The sequence below is a fragment of the Rhizophagus irregularis genome, chromosome 28, assembly GCF_026210795.1.
Source record: "Rhizophagus irregularis chromosome 28, complete sequence".
Lineage (NCBI taxonomy): Eukaryota > Fungi > Glomeromycota > Glomeromycetes > Glomerales > Glomeraceae > Rhizophagus > Rhizophagus irregularis.
The window spans coordinates 3,092,367-3,115,165 of record NC_089456.1 but is presented as its reverse complement, the minus strand read 5'-3'; the positions used below and the strand labels follow the sequence as shown (position 1 = coordinate 3,115,165).

At 28.1% G+C, this 22,799-nt stretch overlaps 5 protein-coding genes across 6 annotated transcripts; 3 read left to right on the top strand and 2 right to left on the bottom strand.

The window, feature by feature from the left end:
• Nucleotides 1-8,254: 8,254 nt before the first annotated feature.
• Nucleotides 8,255-8,521, top strand: OCT59_019306 (uncharacterized protein; the record flags this gene model as incomplete). Its single annotated transcript, XM_025323855.2, has 1 exon — nt 8,255-8,521. One exon carries the CDS (start codon nt 8,255-8,257, stop codon nt 8,519-8,521), a length of 267 nt encoding a protein of 88 aa, XP_025189182.2.
• Nucleotides 8,522-12,875: 4,354 nt separating this feature from the next.
• On the top strand, nt 12,876-13,293 carry OCT59_019305 (uncharacterized protein; the record flags this gene model as incomplete). Its single annotated transcript, XM_066135939.1, has 2 exons — nt 12,876-12,951; nt 13,031-13,293. 2 exons carry the CDS (start codon nt 12,876-12,878, stop codon nt 13,291-13,293), a joined length of 339 nt encoding a protein of 112 aa, XP_066005181.1.
• A 2,444-nt stretch (nt 13,294-15,737) lies between these two features.
• OCT59_019304 (uncharacterized protein) lies at nt 15,738-16,067 on the bottom strand (the record flags this gene model as incomplete). Its single annotated transcript, XM_025323856.1, has 2 exons — nt 15,738-15,855; nt 15,946-16,067. 2 exons carry the CDS (start codon nt 16,065-16,067, stop codon nt 15,738-15,740), a joined length of 240 nt encoding a protein of 79 aa, XP_025189184.1.
• Nucleotides 16,068-17,530: 1,463 nt separating this feature from the next.
• On the top strand, nt 17,531-18,880 carry OCT59_019303 (uncharacterized protein; the record flags this gene model as incomplete). 2 transcript variants are annotated; one of them, XM_025329895.2, is made up of 1 exon in its annotated part: nt 17,531-18,880. In XM_025329895.2, the coding sequence occupies one exon, from the start codon at nt 17,531-17,533 to the stop codon at nt 18,878-18,880; it is 1,350 nt and encodes a 449-aa protein (XP_025189185.1). The 2 variants fall into 2 exon arrangements, with proteins under 2 accessions (XP_025189185.1, XP_066005180.1); XM_066135938.1 differs by having other exon boundaries at nt 18,284-18,880.
• A 594-nt stretch (nt 18,881-19,474) lies between these two features.
• OCT59_019302 (uncharacterized protein) lies at nt 19,475-22,657 on the bottom strand (the record flags this gene model as incomplete). The annotated part of the gene is made up of 8 exons (XM_025312606.2): nt 19,475-19,981; nt 20,062-21,341; nt 21,416-21,708; nt 21,792-21,877; nt 21,953-22,020; nt 22,096-22,295; nt 22,381-22,515; nt 22,593-22,657. The coding sequence occupies 8 exons, from the start codon at nt 22,655-22,657 to the stop codon at nt 19,475-19,477; spliced, it is 2,634 nt and encodes an 877-aa protein (XP_025189186.2).
• Between the last annotated feature and the right edge of the window lie 142 nt (nt 22,658-22,799).

The following is a 22,799-nucleotide window of genomic DNA, read 5'->3' as shown; positions in this document are numbered from 1 at the left end:
TTTTATTATGAAAAAATAATATTTGATGAAATTTTGAAATTTTCTAGAAATAAATGATTACAAAAAAATTTTTTTTTTTTTTAAAAAAAATAAGGAAAGCACTATATGAATTGTCTTCATACTAATTTTTGAAATTGCGAGTGATTAGCTGAGTTTATACTTATTTCCCGGTCTCATGTAGATTAGCCGGGATTTTAGTTTAGAAATAGTTAATCACGTGCTAAATTTAATGAGTGACACGCTCCACGGGGATTACACATTTATTTCCTGGGAAGGGAAACCAAACTTCCCGTGAAATAAATAATACCACTACATGACATTGTCATTAAAATGTAAAAAGATAGCGAGCTGAGTACTATTGAGATTTTGTACTAGACCTTGAATCTATTTTTATAAATTTCACGGAATGTTAAAATGAATTACGAAATAAGTAACAAAAAAGAATGAGGTGACAAGCATTCTGCAGATCTGTTAATTGAGAATAACCATTTTACTTACATATGATATGAATCCTAATAAAAAATAAAAAAGTCTTTACTGTAATACAAACATTTTTAAAAAGATGCTTAGAATTTCCTGGTTGTAAATATGAGATCAATAAATAAAATAAATGTTCAATATTGTTAGTATGAGACCTTTTCCGAATGTCATTTTCCCAATTGTACCATTTCCTAAAGTCAATTTTTTGAATGCAATTTCCAATATCTAGACTGTATAGACTGTATTTATAATATATGTATCTATACAGTATGGTAAAAATAATACAGTTAAAAATAATACAATAACAAGGATTAATGAATTATTGCGTCAAGAACAATAATTACTGCGTAGTAGTTTCTTTATTCTCACGTAAAAAAGTTTACGTACATATATTGCATTATTATTTTTATTATTTATATATTTATTTTATTTAAATTTTGTAATCAAATTATCTTAGCAGTCAATCATTTTCATGCACCGTAAAATGGATTGGGTTAAAAAGAAACCTTTACATCATTTATTAATCTAGTAAATGACCATTCAAGATATCAATATTAGGGAAATTGAGTTTTGGGAATATGATCTAGTTCGGGAATGGGTAATCGAAAAAATGACTTCAGGCAATAATATTTCGGGAAAATGACATTAGGGAAATCAGTCTACTCAACGGTTTAATGAAAGATTTCATCGACTTTTGGCGTGAAATAGTAATACTTTCCAGAGTATGTTCTTAATTAAGTTTCACAAGAGTAATAAAAAAAAGCCTAATGAATTTTAAAGCCTTCATAAAGAGATAACGATAACGTTTGAGAATAAGTCGCAAATTTTTTTATAAATACCCTTAAGAATAAATCTTGAGTAAAATCAAAAAATATTTAGAAATATAACCAATTAATAAGAAGAAGTAAAAAGTTTTATCAGACCCATCAAATACACTAATATCATTTTTATAGTATTATAATGAAGTCTAATCCTCTTTTCATCTTGATCATTTCAATCATTTTTAACCTAATAGCTTTTATATCTCTCACTGAAGGTAAATTTTTGAATAATTATAACAGTAATTCTCTTAATATTATTATGTATGTAATACATTGGATATATATACTATATATAGGTAAAACAGTATAGATTCAAAACAAATTGAACAGAGGTACAACGAAATGGCTTCTACCACCACTTATTTAATTAGGAAGTGGTAATTTTGATTGGCAGCATTAAAACGATGCAATCGTTCAGAATTGGTCAATTTCTCCAACTTGTCTATACCTGATGATAAGAATATATCAACTTATTACCTTGTTTTTGGCGCTGATTTCTCCACTGAACAAGATAAATGGTGCGGACCATTCAATAATAATCAAGATATCTGTTGGCACTTTTATGGTCACCTATATACCCTTGTTAATTTTTAAAATAATTAAATAGTTTTAGTAATTTCATTTTATGTTTAATAAAAATAATATCAATGTCAAAAAATAAAAATCACGCGCGCATATCCTAAAAAATTTATTCATGATCAATCAGAGATATAAATGTTATTTTAAATTACGGCTCTACTATTCATCACCACAAGCAGTGTTGTCATAGGGACGGGACATGTCCATGGACGGGACGGGACAGTCCAGGACACGTCCAAGGATTTTAGCAATGTCCGGGACATTGGGACATTAAAATCACGTGATCTTAATTATAAATTATAGCCCATTAGGTGCTGTCTTGATAAGACAAATTGTAAACTTGGACAATTTTTGGACGGGACGTGGACGGGACATGGACGGGACAATGTCCGGGACATTAAAATTTTGGCGGGACATGTCCCATGTACAACACTGACCACAAGGTAATAAATAATTATTTATGAATAAATATTTGTCATTATAAAATTTATTAAATTTACTGATCGTGAGTATATAATGTAAATTAATACAAAATAGCTTGTATGTCGTGATAAATATAATTTTTAATATTACAATATGGTGACGTCGCCTGGGCGATCATTAATCGGCTGACGGCTGCTGATTTTTTAACTTAGCTAATTTTTGATCGGTTAAACTTAAAAATTTTATCGCAAAAGATATTTTTAAAAAAAAATTTTTTTTGCAAACATATTTATTCAAAATAATCTTATCTGATGAAATTTTATTTGCAAATAGTCACACATTTACGATTTTAAAGGAAAAAATCACCGTATTTATTTTTAATGAAGTGATACAAATAAAAGAAACAATAACAGTAAATAAAAAAGATAAGTAAATTACAATGATCAAGGAGAAAGATGCTAATAAAAAAATGAATAACAATGGAGTAATGAAAAGTAATAGAAGATGAAAGGGAGTAAAAAAGAGTAATGAGAATTGATGGGAAACAAAAAGGAGAAATAGGACATGATGGGGATGAAGAGGAGTGATGGGAGACGAAAAGAAGTGTGGAAGACGAAGAGGAGTGATGAGAGATGAAAAGGAGTGAAAGGAGTGATGGGAGACAAAAGGGGTGATGGGAGACGAAAAGAAGTGATGGGAAGATGAAGAAGAGTGATGGGAGACGAAAAGGATGGAATAATGAGAAGTAATAGGAGGTGAGAGACAAAAATAAAAAAAATGATCATGATAGGAGGTTGGGTAATGATAGGAAACCAAGTAAAAAAAAAATGAGAAACGAAACGTAAAGTGAAAACCAACTGAACCTTAATTGCAAAACCGGAAGGACTAAAGGACTTAAAAATAATGAAATGGAGTTAGTAAGAAACAAAGTGTAAGAATGTAAGTTAGAAATAAAAAATAAAAATAAAAGAAAAAAAGAAAAATACCTTGAGACAGAAGAAACGAACCTATACTGACACGTGATCGAAATCCCAGGCGATGTTTACACCATATCGTTCCAAATAGATTTTTCCTTTAAATTATATCATAATTAGGTTCTATTAATAAATTACAAATTCATCTACCGACTGTTAACTGAAATTTATAATATACTTGACGAATTTTTTGGTGATATTTGTGATATTTTAATTGCGCAACCTATGAAGTCATTAGGACGGTCCAGATCGCCATGACCGCAGTCCGGTCTTAAGGACTGATTTAGAACGAACATAGAACTGGACAATAGAACCGATGATCCTGTAACTTTTTTCGGTCCTTGGAACTTGGCCAAAATTTTAGCGTTTGGCCTGCTTTTGTAAAATCTTTTTTATTACTGCTGTGTTATAGGACCGTTTTACTAGGACTGAAACGATCAGTCTGGTCCTCAGTCCGGTCTTGAACTGTGGACTGATGAAGACCAGACTGAAGCGTTAGCATCCCTAGAAGTCATATGCGTTCTTATATATAAATAAAATAATAGTAAGCGCCAATATCGCGCCTATCTACATTCAGTCACATTGCGAAGAAATTTAAAGCGATGTACTGTACGCTCCCAATTTCCATTACTTTTGTACGTATAATTTCGGTTACAGTAGTACGATTTTCTGGACGAATATACTTTTTCCTGGACTCAATTACCTGAATGCTAATTTTCCGAAATGGATATTTTCCTGAAACATCCTTTCCTGAAGTCCGATTTCCTGCTAATGATATCATGAATTCCAATATCTTGAATCTCAATATCCTGAATCTCAATACCCTGAATTCCAATATGATCCCGAATAGTGAATTTGCATAAATTGCTGTTTTTATACTTTATTTTTTATCGCGCTTTTCGGAATTGTGCTATCCTATGCAAAGAAATATTAAAAATAAAATTACCAGCATCATGAAATTTTTCATTTCCAATAGATAAAATGTATCATGAAGCTGTTTTCAGGTAGATCGGTCCATGTAATTCCACATAGATTGGCTCGGAAATATGTGGAATTCCATACATTCCCAAAATCCTACGCAGAATTTGTGGAACTACGCTGAAAATACCACGTGTATTGTCACAGGGTATTTGGAAAATATTCAGATTTCCACAATATTCGATGTGGATTTCCACGTGACTTTAAGTAGAAAAAAATTCCTGATGAGATCATAGAGATAAATTGTCCGGATTTAGTTGCATGGGATAGCACAATTTGAAAGCGCGATAATTTTGATTTTTTTCCTTTGATAATGAATAAAATATTTGTATTGTTTAGCGAAATTAGTCAAATCCTGGTTGGTGGTTTTGCAATAATATTTTTCTTTTTTATTCTATATGATTTATAAACTATTAAGTAATACAGTAAATTTTTAAAAAATACATATTATTGTCAGGAAATTGTCCATTCGTGATATTGGAATTCAGGGTATTGGAATTCAGGATATGGGGACCTCCACAGGAAAATTGGACTAATCACATGGTTTTGAGATTTTGCAATGATCATGTGCTTATAAGTCGGAAAATTTTTTCTATCTAGTAAAAAAGGGTGTAATTTAAATAAGTTTTTCGGTGAACAGTTTTTTTTTACAAGATGTTACAATAATTTCATTAAAAATATCTACTGTACAAATTTCTTGCAAAAAAAAAAAGTTTTCAATTAAATGCTAAATGCTTGCAAAATTTCGTCCTAAGTTATAAAGACAATTTTTGAGAAATCCCTTTTTATCGCAAATGATCGTCAAAATCGATTACGTAATTTAAACCTTCTGTGGAGGTCCCGGATTCAGGATATTGAATTCGAGATTCAGGAGATTGGATTTTAGGAAACTGGAATTCGAGAAACAGGGATTCGGGAAATTGGGTGATTCGGGAAATTCCAGTTCGGAAAATTGTCAGGCATTAACTTCAGGGAAAAGGTATATATGATCCTACAAGGATAATAATTTTAATTTTAAAAAGTCAATTTCAAATAATATACAATTAAGAAAAAGAGAATTACAAGGAAATGTTGTGTGCAGATAAAATTCAAGGAATGGTCCTACATGAAATTGTTAATAAAATTAGTGAATAATATACTGTTGAGAGATTTTGCACTAGACCTTGAATAGTTAATGTTGATAATGCTAATAAAGAGAAATGTTAAAATGAATTACGAAACAAGTAATAATAAAATTGATCTGCCAATCTGAACGATTTTTATTGTTCCCGCAGATCGGGATCGTAGGACTATATCCACTGAATTAATTCCTTCCGTCGACCGTGCTCTAAGTTATTTCACATGAAATTATTCGAATAATATACTATTGAGAGATTTTATAAACTGAGAGAAAATGTTAAAATGAATTATAAAACAAGTAATAAATAAAATTGATCTGTCAATCTGAAATTATTCCCGCAGATCGGACTTTGAGATCGTAGGACTAGTATATCCCCTGAATTAATTCCTTCCGTCAGCCGTTTTTGGATAATGATCTCCATCATACTACTCTTTATCGAAAATATTTTCTAAAAAAAGTTTTATTTTAATAAAATAAAACAAGAATTTTTAAGTTGTATTTCCTATCTCAACTGATATTCCCTTTTAAAAGTCGACATGGTTATTATAAACCTAAACCACGCAAACGGAATCCGGTAGGGATAATCTACACTTGATTTTTCGTAATAATTGAAAGATAATATATGTAGTAATGTATCGAAACCAAATTTTTATAATAATTAACTTAACTTTGCATTTACTGTACATTTGAGTAATTATAGTAAGGATTAAATAGTTATTTAATTTGGATGAAAATTCAGTTAGTTAATAAAAATCTGGATGCATGGAAAATTTTAGTCCTATCATTATATTCGCAACATCAAATACTAGTATTAAGTAAGCCACACAAGCCATTAATTATCGTTATCTATGAATTCTGCTTCCTCTTTTCCCTGAGGCCTCTTCTTGGTTTCGAGTTATCTGAAATCTGAACAATCTGATAAAATCCGGTTCAAACTGCAGATTTTTATCCAGATTTTCAGTTTAATCCAAGATCAATCTGTACACAGATCGAAGCAACACTTATAAATACAAAAAATTTATTTTACAGTACGTATGAACTTAAATTACAAATCATCTTTATGTTTGTGTAGATATTATTAGTAAGCGAAATTCACGTTTTATTTTAAAAAAAAAATAGACTTGCGTTTTAGAAATAAAACCGAGTTTGTTCTTCTCATGGATGATAAGTGACTCTTGAAGCGCTTGTCACAATAATAATAAATGAAGTAGTAGCTAATAAACTTCGTTGATGACATCAAATGTGAATTTACGAGTTTATGTGAATAAAAATTGTACTGTACTTATCTACATTTCATTTAAAATTTTTGTATTTATGTCACTATAATATCATAGTAATTATCAGGAGGATAATGAATAAATATCGGGAATAATGAAATTTTGGATTTTGAAATTTCGGGAATCGGGATTATGATTTGCGAGGATTTTAAATGGATCCCTTGGAGATTTATCTCAGTAGCACTATATTCGGCATGTAGAGAATTTTAAAATGAATTACGAAACAAGTAAATAAAAAGAATGGATCTGAATAATGACGTATGACAACCGATTGTTATAGTGAATTTGAGATGTTTATGTCGATACGAACCCGACGCGGTATATGAAAGAAAGAGATAGTAAGAAAATCAGTAGAGTTTACTGCTGACGAAGATGTTCATATCACTACTTAATGGTCAAATATAATTAATGATTTTATGGGTTTCGTAGTAAATAAAATTTTAAACGCCTTAAATACAAAGATTTTAAAAAATGTCTACTAATTAGAATTTCCATATCAAAATATAAAATAAATGATTTCCAGCCACAATATTGTTAGTATGATGGACTATAGTGAAACGATCCGTAGATGATAATCCGTAGATATTTTAAGCATCACGGATTTATTTATTCATGAATAATTAATGAATTAATAAGTAATCCATGGAACAATTCGCACGGATAATTTGCATTCATGGAGTTCAACTATAATAATTCGAAATTAAATAAATTAATGGTGGTTTCTTTCTTTTTCATAAATAGAGATACGGATATATAATTTATTGTGCATTTTTTAGGATTTATTTTGCCATACTTTAAAATGTTTAAGAAATCAAAAAACTACAACCGAAATTTATCGAAATAAATATTCACACAAAATACATTACAAAATTCTTTTAACTTCTTTCAAAATTTAATAATTACAGAGTTTTTTTTTTTGAACTGTTAAAAAAAACAATCATATAAAAAATTTTTTTAATCCGCAAATTTCATGTGATTTGCAAATAATCCACGAATTATTTATTCGATCTATCATTTTCTTCAGCTGACAGATATCCGTTTGTATTCGTGGATGATCCGGATCATTTCACTAATTAAATGAAAGATTTCTTTTATTGATTTTTTAGCATGGAGTAATAAGTAGTGTGTTCTTAATTAAATTTCACGAGGGTAATAAAAAAGAATGGCTGCCTAATAAAGTTTAAAGGATTTTTTTGTTTAATCTATTAGTAAAGCTTTCATTAAGATACGGTAGATACGTTTGAGGATAAGCTGCAAATTTTTAATAAATACCCCTCAAGAATAAATCTTGAGCGAAATTCAAAAATAATTAGAAATATAACCATTTACTAGGAGGAAGCAAAAACTTTTTATCAGACTCATCAAATATACTGTATCATTTTTATATAATTATCATGAAGCCCAACCACGTTTTCGTGTTAACCATTTCAATCATAATTAGTCTAATAGCTTTTATTTCGCTCACTGAAGGTAAATTTTTGAATAATCATAAAAATAATTTTCTCAATTTTATTGTCTTGATTAGATGTAATTTATTGTATGTATGTATATATAGGCAAAATAGTAACGATTGAAAACAAATTGGACAAAAATACAGCGGCAATGGCTGCTGCTCTCACTTATATGGGTAGTGGTCGTTATAATTGGGGCGAAGACGATGGTTTGATCGATTATAATTGGTCAGTTTCTCATCACGGCTTCGAATTGTCTATACCTGATGATATGATAACTTTTAACCTTGTTTTTGGTGTTGCCGGTTCTATTAAAGAAGATAAATGGTTCGGACCATTCGATAATACTCAGGATATCTGTTGGCACTATCATGGTCACCAAAATAATTGGAAAGTATATCCTTGTGGTAGTCAATAAAATAATAATTTGAAATTTTCGCGTATACCGTTAAATGGTCATACAAAAGTTAACGTCTTATCAGTTATAAATGACATCTTAAATCATATTATAATTAGGCTTTTATTAATAATTACAAATTAATATGAAATCAATACTATAATTAATTAATAATATTTTTATCATGAATTATGAAATATAAAAAAATTTTTTGTATTTATTATATTCATTTTTCGATATTTACTTTTTTTATTTTTTGAATATATAATATAAAATGTTAAACTGTCGACTGACAAAAAAAAAAATCTTAAAGTTGAGTTAACAGTCCTGCTGACCTAGTCCCGAAACTAATTTTCAAGGATTATTTCATGTGAAAGTTTACAGGAACATTTATTTGGGACAAAAATAAAATTCACTTTTTCTTTACGCAATTTTAATAACGCAAACTATATTTAGTAGCTCCCAACCCTATAAAAAATGTTTGTCCGATAAATATTCGGAATGGGTCAATTATCCGGACACTCGCACGCTATTATACAATATTTGTTACAATTTAATACAAGATGCGGAGATTGAGAAGTTAAACCACATAAAAAACTGAAGTCTACATTCATATATTTAGCAATAGGTATTGGCGAATATAATATTGGGAGAAAACAATATCTTTTTGTCAGATTGGTGGCGCAGCGGTGATCAACGTACAGTACCAATTAGGCTGGAATTACGGATCGAATGTGGTGCAGAACTTTTAAAATCGAAACTAAATAGTGACCATATTGAAAATTTATCGTAAAACTTATAAAGATTTGGTCACGATTTAGTTTCATACAATCACGATTTAATTTTGAAAGTCGCCTGTAAGAAGTTACTGAATATTAAGGCGATTCTCCACCTGACTTGATCGAATCGTGCAAAATTAGATACCAAAATTGCAACAAATCGTAAAAATTTACTATCGAAATCGTATCAAATTTATAAACAAATCAAACAAATCGTAAAATTGTATTTTCTAATTTGTAAATAAATAGTAAAGTATTTTTAAATATTTAAGTTATTGTTCTTTTTGAAATTGCAGAGTTTTAGTAAATTATATTAGACAGCTTTGAAAAAAAATACATATTCTTAAACTAAATACACTGTAACTAACTTCTAATAGATAAATATTCATTTGTCATTAGTAACCTACAATACTTACTGGTAATTTAGTTTTATTCCACTAATATGAGACTTCACTAAATTAAATCTTAGTATACCATCACTAAATAAGTCAAGGAATGGAAAATCAACAATGGGCTAATTGTGGAATTGCTTCAACTTGCCCATTTTAACCTCATAAAGTATCTGAAGTACTTCATTCAACGTCCAACCCTGTAAAAAATCTGATCCGTGTTTTATCTTTCCATGTTTTTTCCGTGAATGTATCATTTTCACGGAATTTTTACGGAAGACACGGAGAAATGATGGAAATATTCGGATAAAAATTTTTTATAGGGCAAGGCCAAATCATGGAAGATATTATGTAAGAAAGATTGATTAACTTCAGTCTATTTATCAATTGCATGGAGATTTGTTTAGCATTTTATCAAGTGATTAGATTATGAAGTCAGGCGGGTTTGCTGGTCGATTTATTCCACTTAACAAAAAGAAGTAAGATCAAAGAGTCGACGCTCAAAGATCCGGTCTGTTATTCCCAAGTCAAAGCTGGATTCCTACAAATATAAATAAACATAATAAAAAAAGTCCTTACCTGTATATATATATATATATATATAAAGATCCAGTCACCTAGGAAAAAAAAGAAATATTGAAACATTAATATGACGTTTCATTAAAAGAAACAAATTCAAAAAAAATTCTATTACCCACCAAAATCTACACGTCCAATTATCTGGACATAAACTCATAATGACGGTCTTTGGTAGAATCAGCTTGTAGAGTTGAGCGTGATTTCTTTTTTAATATGTTCTTTAGCTTGAGTTTGTTCCTTAATAAATATAATATTAATATAATATCATTTGGCATGACGCCTAAAAAAAGAAAAGAGTCAAAAAGTAAGATGTTTCGTTAAAGAAATAGATCCGTCACAAGATAGATACGAATTTGAAAATATTGGTGACAAGCACGTAATGACCGCTAGGTTGCAAAACACCAAGTTTCCGCAAAGAATAAAATCTGGTAAATGCAAGCTGTTTGACAAGACTACCATAAAAGAAGGAAAAGAAAGACAAAAATGCGTAAAACAAGCGTGCTAGGTTAGAAAAATAAATCATATATATATAGATATAGAAATAGGAATTGATAAAGTAGTTTAGGGCATATTTACAGATAGTAAGTATAATTTTCAAAATGTATTTCGGCAAGTTATAATAAAAAATTAAAAAAAAATTTGAAAAAAATAAACTGAAGATCTGACATGCCGTTAGATATTTCAGACTACTAGTTTCTGCAGCTTCGGCCTTCGGACGAGTTTCATTTCTGGAGAAAATCGGTGAAATCTAAAGAAAAACCAAAAAGATGAATTGTTAGTAGAATTTATTAACATCGTTAAAGAAAAAAAAACTAAAATTACTTTATCAAAATCTCATGACCCAAAACCACCTAAAAAAAAAGAAAGAAAACGAACTGTTAATCGTTTGTTAAATAAGAAATCAACTCACCAAAATTTCACAACCAAGAGCCGAAAGAATAACCTAAAAAAAATAAAAAAAATGTTTTAAGGATTTTTTACTAATTTCCTATGCTGTTTACCGAAATTTTTGCGATTTGTAACAATTCATTGAAGATCTCACGTAGTAGTTGATGTGAATTTTAGGCTAATCAGATACGATCACGTGATTAATTAGTAATAAACCAGGTTTCTGCGAAGTTATCCTGACAACCCAAATCCAAATCCTTAATTGTAATTCCGAAATGGTACAATCCCGAAAGTTCATAATCTTTGAATCCCATAATCCGAAAAGGTCATCATACGGAAATTTTATAATCCTGTCATTTCATAAGTAAGCCTGAAAGACAAATACAAGAATCCGATTATACTATTCGTTCATTACCAGTGTTAGTGTCAGGAATTCAGATTATTTTTATACGCACATTATTCATAAAAGTTTTGTACGCAACTATAAAGTCATCAGGGATGTTAACGGTCCGGTCCAGACCGCCATGACCGCTTAAGGACTGATTTCCAATATAAGTATAGAACTGATGATCCTTAGATAGAATAATTCAGGCCAAAGTTTTAGTGCTTTTGTGAAATCTTTTATTTGGAGTCACGTGATAAAATTTTATAGGTACAGGATCGTTATAGGAGACCGATCAGTCTGGTCCACAGTCCGGTCTTGAACTGTGGACTGATGAGGACCGCATGTGCAAGTGATTCTGAATGATCCCGGGTATATTGGAGTCCATAAATGCATTCACGTGACTATTGACCAATTAGTGACGGCTGTTTAGTCACTATTAATTTTTTTAAAAATAGATAAATTTATGTTAGGCATTAGATAGTTCATAAAATATGTTGGTTTCTATTGATTTAAATGTATTAAAAGTACTTTGAAACTAATAAATAAATAAAAAGAAAACTTTAAATTAAAAGTAAAAGTTCTGTAAGATTTTTAATTGTCTATTTTTCTATTGGCTGTTCTTTAAATGCACACCCTCCCTAAGTGCACCGATCCCGAAGTGCGTGCACTTATGGGGGTGTTACTGTAGATACTGTATTTTAAGCATCACGGATTTATGCGGATAATCCGTATCAGATATTCATGAATAATTTAACATCTTTGAAATAAACATTTACACAAAAGACATTGAAAAATCTTTTTTTCTTTAACTTCTATCAAAATTTAATAATTACAGAGTTTTTTTTTTTGAATTGTTAAATTAAAAAAACAATCATATAAAAAATTTTTTTAGTCCGCGAATTTCATGCTACTCGTGATTTGCAGATCATTCGCAACAAATATCCAAATATCCACGAATTATTTATTCGATCTATCATTTTCTTCAGCTGACAGATATCCGTTTGTATTCGCGGATGATCCGGATCATTTCACTAATTAAATGAAAAGATTTCTTTTATTGATTTTTTAGCATGGAGTAATAAGTGTGTTCTTAATAAAATTTCACGAGGGTAATAAAAAAGAATGGCTGCCTAATAAAGTTTAAAGGATATTTTTTGTTTAATCTATTAGTAAAGCTTTCATTAAGATACGGTAGATACGTTTGAGGATAAGCCGCAAATTTTTAATAAATACCCCTCAAGAATAAATCTTGAGTGAAATTCCAAAATAATTAGAAATATAACCATTTACTAGGAAGAAGTAAAGACTTTTATCAGACTCATCAAAATATACTGTATCATTTTTATATAATTATCATGAAGCCCAACCCCGTTTACGTCTTAACCATTTCAATCATAATTAGTCTAATAGCTTTTATTTCGCTCACTGAAGGTAAATTTTTGAATAATCATAAAATAATTCTTTATGTCTTGATTAGATGTACTAATTTATTGTATGTATGTATATATAGGCAAAATAGTCAAGATTGAAAACAAATTGGACAAAGGTACAAGGGCAATGGTTGCTGCCCTCGATTATATGAGTGATGGTAATTATGAATGGGGTGAATTGACTATACCTGATGATGTAAAAACTTTTAACCTTGTTTTTGGTGTTGCACACTCCCTTAAAGTAGATAAATGGCGCGGACCATTTGATAATACTCAGGATATCTGTTGGCACTATCATGGTCACCTTAATAGTTGGAAAGTATATCCTTGTGGTAGTCAATAAAATAATAATTTGAAATTTTCGTGTATACCGTTAAAAAGTTGTTATCAGTTATAAATGTCATCTTAAATCATATTATAATTAGGTTTTTATTACTAATAATATGAAATTCATACTATAATTAATTAATAATATTTTTATCATGAATTATGAAATATAAAAAAATTTTTTGTATTTATTATATTCATTTTTCAATATTTACTTTTTTTATTTTTTGAATAGTATATAATATAATAAAATGTTAAATTGTCGACTGACAAAAAAAAAAATCTTAAAGATGGGTTAACAGTCCTGACCTAGTCCTGAAACTAATTTTCAAGGATTATTTCATGTGAAAGTTTATAGGAACGTTTATTTGGGACAAAAATAAAATTCACTTTTTCTTTACGTAATTTTAATAACGCAAACTATATTTAGCAATATTTGAAAAGAACCTGTAGCAATAATGTCTCGAAATTAATTTTTGTAACAACTATCTTCACATTATAAATAAAATTACAGCATATAATAGTATGTTACATTATATGCTTAGAATTATTGAAAATTTTTGGATTTAGGAAAAATCCCTAATTCATTTTCACTATTAGACATGATTTTTCTTATGATTATGACCATATTTAAAAATATTTTGGTTCATGTTGATAATGTATGAACTTAGTTCGATCTGGGTGAAATCTGGATAAAAAAAAAATTATTTCCTACCTTTATATATGCAACTTCAAATACTTATCTTAAACAAGACATTAATTATTAAAATCTGATCATTTGTTTGGAATGAATTATCCGAATCTGGATAAATTCTGATTTCAAACTGCAGAATTTTCATCTGGTTTTTCAGTTTAATCCAGATCAATCCGTACACGGACCGAAGCACTACTTATATGAGAACAACGTATCTCCTCACAAACAAAAGGATGATTTATAATTTAAGTTCGTACGTACTGCAAAATAAATTTATTTATTTTTTCACGTTCTAGAGAAAAACAAGATTGTTCTTATCGTGGACGATAAATGAAGCGCTTGTCACGATAATAGTAATAAATGAAGTAGCAGCAAGATCAACAGACAACAATATTAAAGTCTACATTCATATATTTTAATAATAGGTATTGACGAATATAATATTGGGAGAAAACAATATTCTTTTAGTGTCAGGTTAGTGGCGCAGCGGTGATCAGCGTACAGTCGTACAGTACCAATTAAAAAATAAAATGACTGGAATTATGGATCGAATGTGGTGCAGAACTTTTAAAATCGAAACCAAATAGTGACCATGATGAAAATTTATCATAAATAAAGATTTGTTCACGATTTAGTTTCATACAATCACGATTTAGTCGCCTAGTATAAAAAGTTACTGAATATTAAGGCGATCGCCACCTGACTTGATCGAGTCGTGCAAAATTAGTTACCAAAATTGCAACAAATCGTAAAAATGTACTATCGAAATCGTATCAAATTTATAAACAAATCGTAAAATTGTATTTTCTAATTTGTAAATAAATAGTAAAGTAATAATTTATGCAATCCGTAAAACAATCCGCACGGATAATTTGCATTCATGAATATTCGTTGTAATAAATCGAAATTAAATAAATTAACGGCGGTTTCCTTCTTTTTCATAAATAGTAGTGATATGGATATATAATTTATTGTGATAGATTTGCATTTTTTTTAGGATTTATTTTACCATAGTACTTTAAAATGTTTAAGAAATCTAAAAACTAAAACCGAAATTTACAACTTCGAAATAAATATTCACAAAAAAAAATTGCACAATTCTTTTTTTCTTTACTTTCTATCAAATTTCGAGGTTTTTTTTTTTGATTTGTTAAATTAAAAAAACAATCATAAAAAATTTTTTTTAGTCCGCGGATATGCGGATAATATGCGAATTTCATGTCATTTCGCAAAATATATCCACGAATTATTTATTCGATCTATCGTTTTCTTCGGTTGACAGATATCCGTTTGTATTCGTGGATGATCCGGATCGTTTCACTAGACTTAAATGAAAGATTTCTTTAAAATTGATTTTTCGGCATGAGTAATAAGTGTGTTCTTAATTAGATTTCACGAGGTAATAAAAAAGAATGGCCTAATAAAGTTTGAAGGATTTTCTTAATCGTTTGAGGATGAGCCTCGAATTTTAATAAACATCCTCAAGAATAAATCTTGATTGAAATCCAAAAATAATTAGAAATATAACATTTACTTATCGGACTCATCAAATATACTGTATCATTTTATATAATTATCATGAAGTTCAATCCCCTTTTCGTCTTAATCATTTCAATCATAATTAGCCTAATAGCTCTTATTTCGTTCATTGAAGGTTAATATTATTATTCAATTATATTTATTATAAAATGCTGACATTATTATAAATATAAGATGCTAAAATATATGCTAAAATATATGCTAGAATATATGCTTGAACATTTTCATTAAATTTTGTGATTTTTATGACTGTAATCATTTTTCGAAAAATATTTTGGTTCATGTTGATGATGAAATTGAAAATGAGGGTTATTATTATGAGAATGATGAGAACTTCGCTTATCTCTACAAAAACGAAAAGAATGATTTATAATTTAATAAGTTCTTTACGTACTGAGAAATAAATTTTTTTTATAAAAAAAAAAGTAAACTTACGTTTTAGATGAATGTTGAGTTTGTTCATATCGTGGATGATAAGCGGCGCTTAAAGCGTTTGTCGCGACAATAGCAATGAATGAAGTACCAGATAAACCAGATAAAAATTTCATTAATGACATGATTATTAAATTCGTTAAATTTTTTAAATTTATCAATTTGTTAAATTCGTCAAATTCATAAATTCGCGAATTCGTTAAAATTTTCTTAAATAAATGTTATCTATTAATGTGGATATATGAATAAAAATTTAAGATAAGATAACGTACAGTATTTATATTCAAAGATCATCAATAAAGGTACATTTTCGTCATATATTTTTAACCATAGAGTATGAAAATCTATTGCCAAGAATCAGGGATTTACATACATGCAATAAAAAATACCTTTTTTTAAAATCATGACGTACATAAGAAATCATCATATTTCGAAGCTAATCATCTCATAAAATCAGTAGATACTGTTTCATACTATCAGCAATGTGATATTTCACCAATAATAATTATTATAATTTCATCAATGTAATATTTTAGTTTAATCAAAAATAAGAATATTAGTATCCAAAAAAATATATATACTGTATAAACTAATTAATGGAATGAATAGAATATATTGTAATCTAATGTCAAGTTTTATTTAAAAAAATTCCATAACTTTAAATCATACATCTAAAATTGCTTCTTAAAAACCATTCTGTATTAAATATGTCAATTTGCAGATTAAATAAACAAAAAATTCAACAACTTGAATTTTAAATATCAAGAACGTTTAGTTAATAAATTAATTAAATTGGCCTCGTTAAGTCAATTCATTTAATTTGGTATGTAGTATAAAAAAAAAATATATATATAAACATATATACGAGTATATATTTCATATTTTAATACACAGCTTAACTGTTAATGCATCCGCAGTAAAATAACTTTAGTTAGTATTGATCAAAGATTTCTTAATTCCAGCCAAAATTAACGTTTGTACCACACTAAATTTTTGGTTATATTACTAAATAAATTTAACGCTATTATGTTTCAAAGTCTTCTTATTCATAAACCAATGATATCATCACCTTAAAGAACTTTAAAAAAAAAAGAATTAACATGGCGTCATCACACAAGAAATCGTAAAATTTGTGGCTGATTTATCTTCTTTTGGATCACAAAAAACTTCTATGAAAGACTTCCTATGACTAATTCATTTAAACTTTAAAAAATAATATCCATAGGTTACTGCGGATAATAAAGAATTCTATTCTATCCAGAAATTAACTCTGCAGCAAAAATTTTTAATTAGTGTTCTGCTCTTCAAACTCCGGCATTTGTGAATAAAACGGGTAAAAACGGATAAATCATTACTATTTTGATCATATTGAAAGGAAAAAGATTTATCTAGAAACTTTCAAATGTATTACAAAAAAAATTTAGTTTTTAAGAAAATAAATCTTCCCGAATTTAGAATCCATTTGAAAAAATTCATCAATTACCTTTTTATTGTACAAAAACTACGCTCCGTTTTTATATATATAAAGGACCATCGGACAAGTAGAATAAGTAGGAATCCAATTTTCAAACTCATACAATACATAATTATGTCACTTCAACAAAAATTCAATCTTGTTATTATATCAATTATCTTCATTACATTTTTCACATTTTCACACAATATCAATGCGTTTCCAATAAATGATGTAAAAGAGGATAATTATTCACCAACAGAAGATATATTTGATTTTTTATTTGCCACCTCTATTCCAGCTGCAGCATTATTACTTTATTATAAATTTAAAGATTATAGACAATTTCAAATTATAATTGGAATAACGGATGATTTATTAGCATTATTCACAAATTTCGTAATTCCTTCCATCTCATTAAAGATAAATCCTAAACATAATAAATGTATCATGAAAGATGATATTAACAGCTCTCTAATAGCTGCTATTATATATTATGGTATTTGTTTTTCATATCGAGCTATAATAATTAAGCAAGCATCATTTAAAAATGTCAAATTAGAATATACTTTCATTTTAATTGGTGCGATTATAATATATTATTGGCAAGTAACCGCAAAGATATTTTGTTTATTCAAATATAAATGTTTAGATTATTGGTATTTAATTAACGCCCTTTATTTCATATTAACAATTTTTGGAATAATTATGTCGTTAAATCTTTTATATTATGAAAAATTTCTTAAATCATTTAGATGGGTATTATTAAGTCTTTACCTTTTCAACTTATTTTATATTTGTTTATTTTACGCTTTCATAAATACTATTGGACCTTATATTACAAAACTTATTCTATTTTGCGTAACATATAGTTTGGCTCGTTTAGCAATGAATTTTGAACCTGAAGATGATGATTTGGCTGGAGATGAAACTTCTGAAGGGAAGAATGTTGGAATATTTGAAATTTTAAAAAGATGGAAATCTAACTGGAATTCTATAGGTACAAAAGAAAATATAATTGAAAAGACAAATTTTGTGAGAAATGTAATAAATGGAATGATAATTAGAATAAGTGATTTAAAAGAAGAGATAAATGAAAATTTTGGTACAACAATAGATGATATAATAATTGATGATGTTGATGATAAAATAAATGAAAATAATGTTGAAGTAGAATTAAATGATATAGAAATTAAAGTGAAAGATATTAAAAAGAATATATTACAAGTTATAGAAAAAGAAATTTTTAAAATAAAATTTGAGAATAATAAAGAACAATTAAATAAATTAAATGAGATAAAATCTAAAATGAGAAATATAAAAGATGATATGGATTATGTTCAAAATATATTTAATAAGATTAAAAAAAAGGAATATTTTAGCGTTGCTATTTATTTATTTTCTAGAAGAGATGGTTCATTTCTTGAAGTTAAAGGAAGGAAAAAGAAAAGAATTATAACATTTAGACATTTAAGAATTAATTAGTATATCATTAGCATATTAGCATATTGTACAGAACATTGTTGATTAGAACATTATATTTATTAAATAACATATTGTACAGATCATTATATATTAAGAACATTATTGTATTGTTACAATTTTATGATATCATATATCAAATATTATCCTAGAAATAGAAATTACGCGCGAAATATTAAAAGACATGTTAATAATATTAAATCCGGTGATATTATACCGACAAATAGATTCTTTAATTCGTGAATTGAAGCATTTTAGTATCTCTTATTTATTTTCTGAACGAATTGGCCTTGAATTATATAAAGACTCTGTTTGCGACGAAAAATTTAGTAAGTTGCGTCGTATCCACTTGAAAATAGACGATCTCTCATTTGTCACCCCCCTATATATCACACTTGTGATTATTATCTGATTTTTTACGATATCAAAATTCAAATTAAACTCCAATCAACAACTTAACACGTTAAATTTTTCTGAATTAGATAATTACTTTTGAATAACTGATAATTATTCTATGAATTATTTATATTTATAAAAATTGTTAACTCTATTTATAAAAAATAAATAAATAAATAAATGTACAGTACAAAAAATACATTAATTCTTAAGGTATGGATTTTCTAATATTTGTGTAATATTGGGTCTTTTACTACCGTTTTCAGCTACCATACACTTAACTAAAATAGAGACCTGCTCATCTTCAATATCTTCGCAAACTTTAGTTAGGTTTAATTGTTCTAATTCTTTTTGGGAATTATACAATAAATGGGTTTTATTCAAAAAATAAAATATACAACCCAGACTAAAGATATCTATACTTTGTTTTACTAATAAAGTTTCTGGGTGAGATTTACTAGTATAATACGTGGAAGAAGTAGTAGAGGAGTATGAAGAAGGTGAGTATGATGATTGTGACGCTGATGATGATACGACTTGATGAAGAAAGAGTAGTTCTGGTGATGTAAACCCTAATTGTAATGGCTGATTATATTTGTCCGAGCAAATATTATCACCAGCATTTTTTGAATGCTCAAAGTCACATAACACTATTTTGTGAATCTTTTGATCCTTGCATATAATATTAGAAGGATTTAAATCCATGTGCTATATTTTAAAAATAATTAAATTAGAAAAATTGAGAATAATGAGAATAATTAAATAATTTAAATTTGAATTTAACTTACCACTACACCTTTACTATGACACCACTCTACAGCTTTACAAGTACCCAAAAGTACACTTTTTATATGTGTTTTATTATCACGAATATTCTCTACGATTTCATCTAAAGATTTTCCGAAATACCTCGTGATTATGAAATAATTTTGTTCTTCGGCCGGATTCACAGTTATTTCCTCCAACTTTACGGTTGATTTCGACGTAAGAGCTTTCAAAAAATGGGTTTCATTTTCCCATCTTGAACGAGATTTATAAAATTTAACTACCACCTTATCTGAGGTAAGTATATGTTGACCCAGATATACTTTATTCTGCTTTGACTTTGGTATTTGAGAAATTAATTGATATTTATTATATATATATTTTGGTAATGAATTTGAATTGTCGTTGTTAATCGTGCGTGTGTTAGGATAAATTGTATCAGTTTGGGGTATTGGTGATGGTTCATTATCTTGTGGTGTATTTGGGAGAATGTTTTGTTTAGTACTTTGATATAAGTTGCTTTGTAACTTTCCATCACTATCCTCGTAAATAAAAGATCCGATTTGATAATCTTGTAATGAAGGTGGAGAATAACCAATTTTGACGTGTTGATCTGTATTTCTTGATGTAAACTTGTTTTTACCCTTATTAATAATGTCTAATGGCTTAGATTTTTTATGAAAGGATTGATTTTGTTGTGATCTTGAAGAAGAGGTTCGTGAAGTTATTGATGGATCTCGCTCTACTTGTGAATTTTCTTCTTCAAAATATGTACGAGGTTCTTCGGTGATAACGTAAGACGCTCCATTTCCATTATTACCATTATAATATGGTTCTCCGAAATTTAAATTATTGTTTATTATTTGTTGACCGGTTTTTTGCTTTGAAGATTCAGACATTTTACTGGAATTCAATGAATCTGATTGAGATTTTAAAGATTCAGATCTACGATCATTTGGATCAAAACTTTTAGTCAGTAATAGATTAGATAATCTATGATTTTCAGGAACAATTATATTCTCTTGCAAAGAAGGCTTTCTTTGGCGTTCATTTTGCTCGAAATTTTGATATTCTTGTGGTCGATGATCATTTAATGATGATGAAGCTATAGGTTCTTGTGGGCGATTAATACTTCTATAAGATAGAACACGCCTTGGAGGTGGCGGCGGTGGTGGTGGTTTACTTGATTTTCTCTTTTCTTTAAAGATATCTCTTGATGTAACTATGGAATGACATGATAAATCAAAAGTAATCTCTATTTCTTCACATCCCCTCTCCTTCTCCATCAAAGTATAATCTCCAACTAAAAAATTTTATTAAATATTATTTTCTTGTTTTGACAAAAAATAAACTTAATATAAAAAAAAACCATCATACCTTTTTTACCATTTCCATGTCCACCTTCAGATAAATCTGACCAAATTGACATCAATTCACCGGTAGGTCCAATACCAATTTTGACTTCAGCATGTCCTCTAATTCCGTGTTTAAAACGAATGATCAATTTATCAGGTCCTGCTTTCAAGAACATTGCAATAGGATATTTCCATTCTAATTGTTTCTGATGTGAAGAATTATGAACTATTGGAATTGTATGCCAGTGTCCTGAAGTATTTAATGCTTTTTGTAATATGAACTCTAATGTTCCGCTGTGACCAAGTATATTTTTACTATTAATATTATAAATATTAAAATAATGTTATTTTTTTTAAAAAAAAAAAAATACAATAAAAATTAAATCATAATATATTACTATTTTATATTATTAATTAATATCATCCCGATTTTTTTGTCGCGAATTGAGTCATCGTCGAAAAGTTTCATCTCTGGTGGTGGAACCTTATCAAGAAAATATAAAAATATAATTAATTAATTAATTAATTATAATTTGTAATAATTGATGTGTTAACTTACGTTTGATAAGAAATATAAAGAAAACGATATTTTTATATTGGGATTTCCCTCTCGAAGTGTCAAGGTAACTTAAAATGGAATATATTTTAATTATTAATTTTTGTTTGACTAAAGAATTCATATTATCGTATTACAATACTTACTTCTTGGTTCACCAGATTTATCAAAATTTATTAAAGCCTCACTTATTTGTCCTAAACATCCGTCATAACCTTTAATAGATGTATTCCAACATCTAATGGTTAATTCGTTACTTCTAGACGGATTTAAGGGCGCATCGATCTTAAAGTGAATATGTTCATCCCATGCAACTTTCTTTGTTGTATTATCTGATGATGATGTCCTACATAACAAAATAATTTTTTTATATTAATTTTTTTTTTTTTAAGTTAATCAATTTAAGAGGTATTGCAATTTGATTAACTTACGCTAAAGATGGAATCGTTTGTTTATTCATGCCATTAAATTCAATTTCTAAAAGTATCTTTTCAGAATCTTTCAATAAAAATCTTGACATTAACCTATTCGCTAATGACCTTTCCACTTTTTCGCTTATGATAATACTAAATTGTTTTTATGAATTGTGTAATATTATTAACAATGAAACCAAAAAGAAAACGGAAATAAAATAAATAAATACCATTGGAGATTTTTAATCAGTATTAAACCTCCTTCAATTTGTGTATCAATATTATTTTTATTCATTTTTTTTTTTAAAAAAAAAAATTCAAGAATTCTTGGAAGTATCTAGTTAGAAATATTTTTATGTACTAAACCCTATTCGTTCTTTTTGTTCCTTTTTATAACAAAAGGGAACGTTTCACAATAGGCGTCACTTTTTCATTAT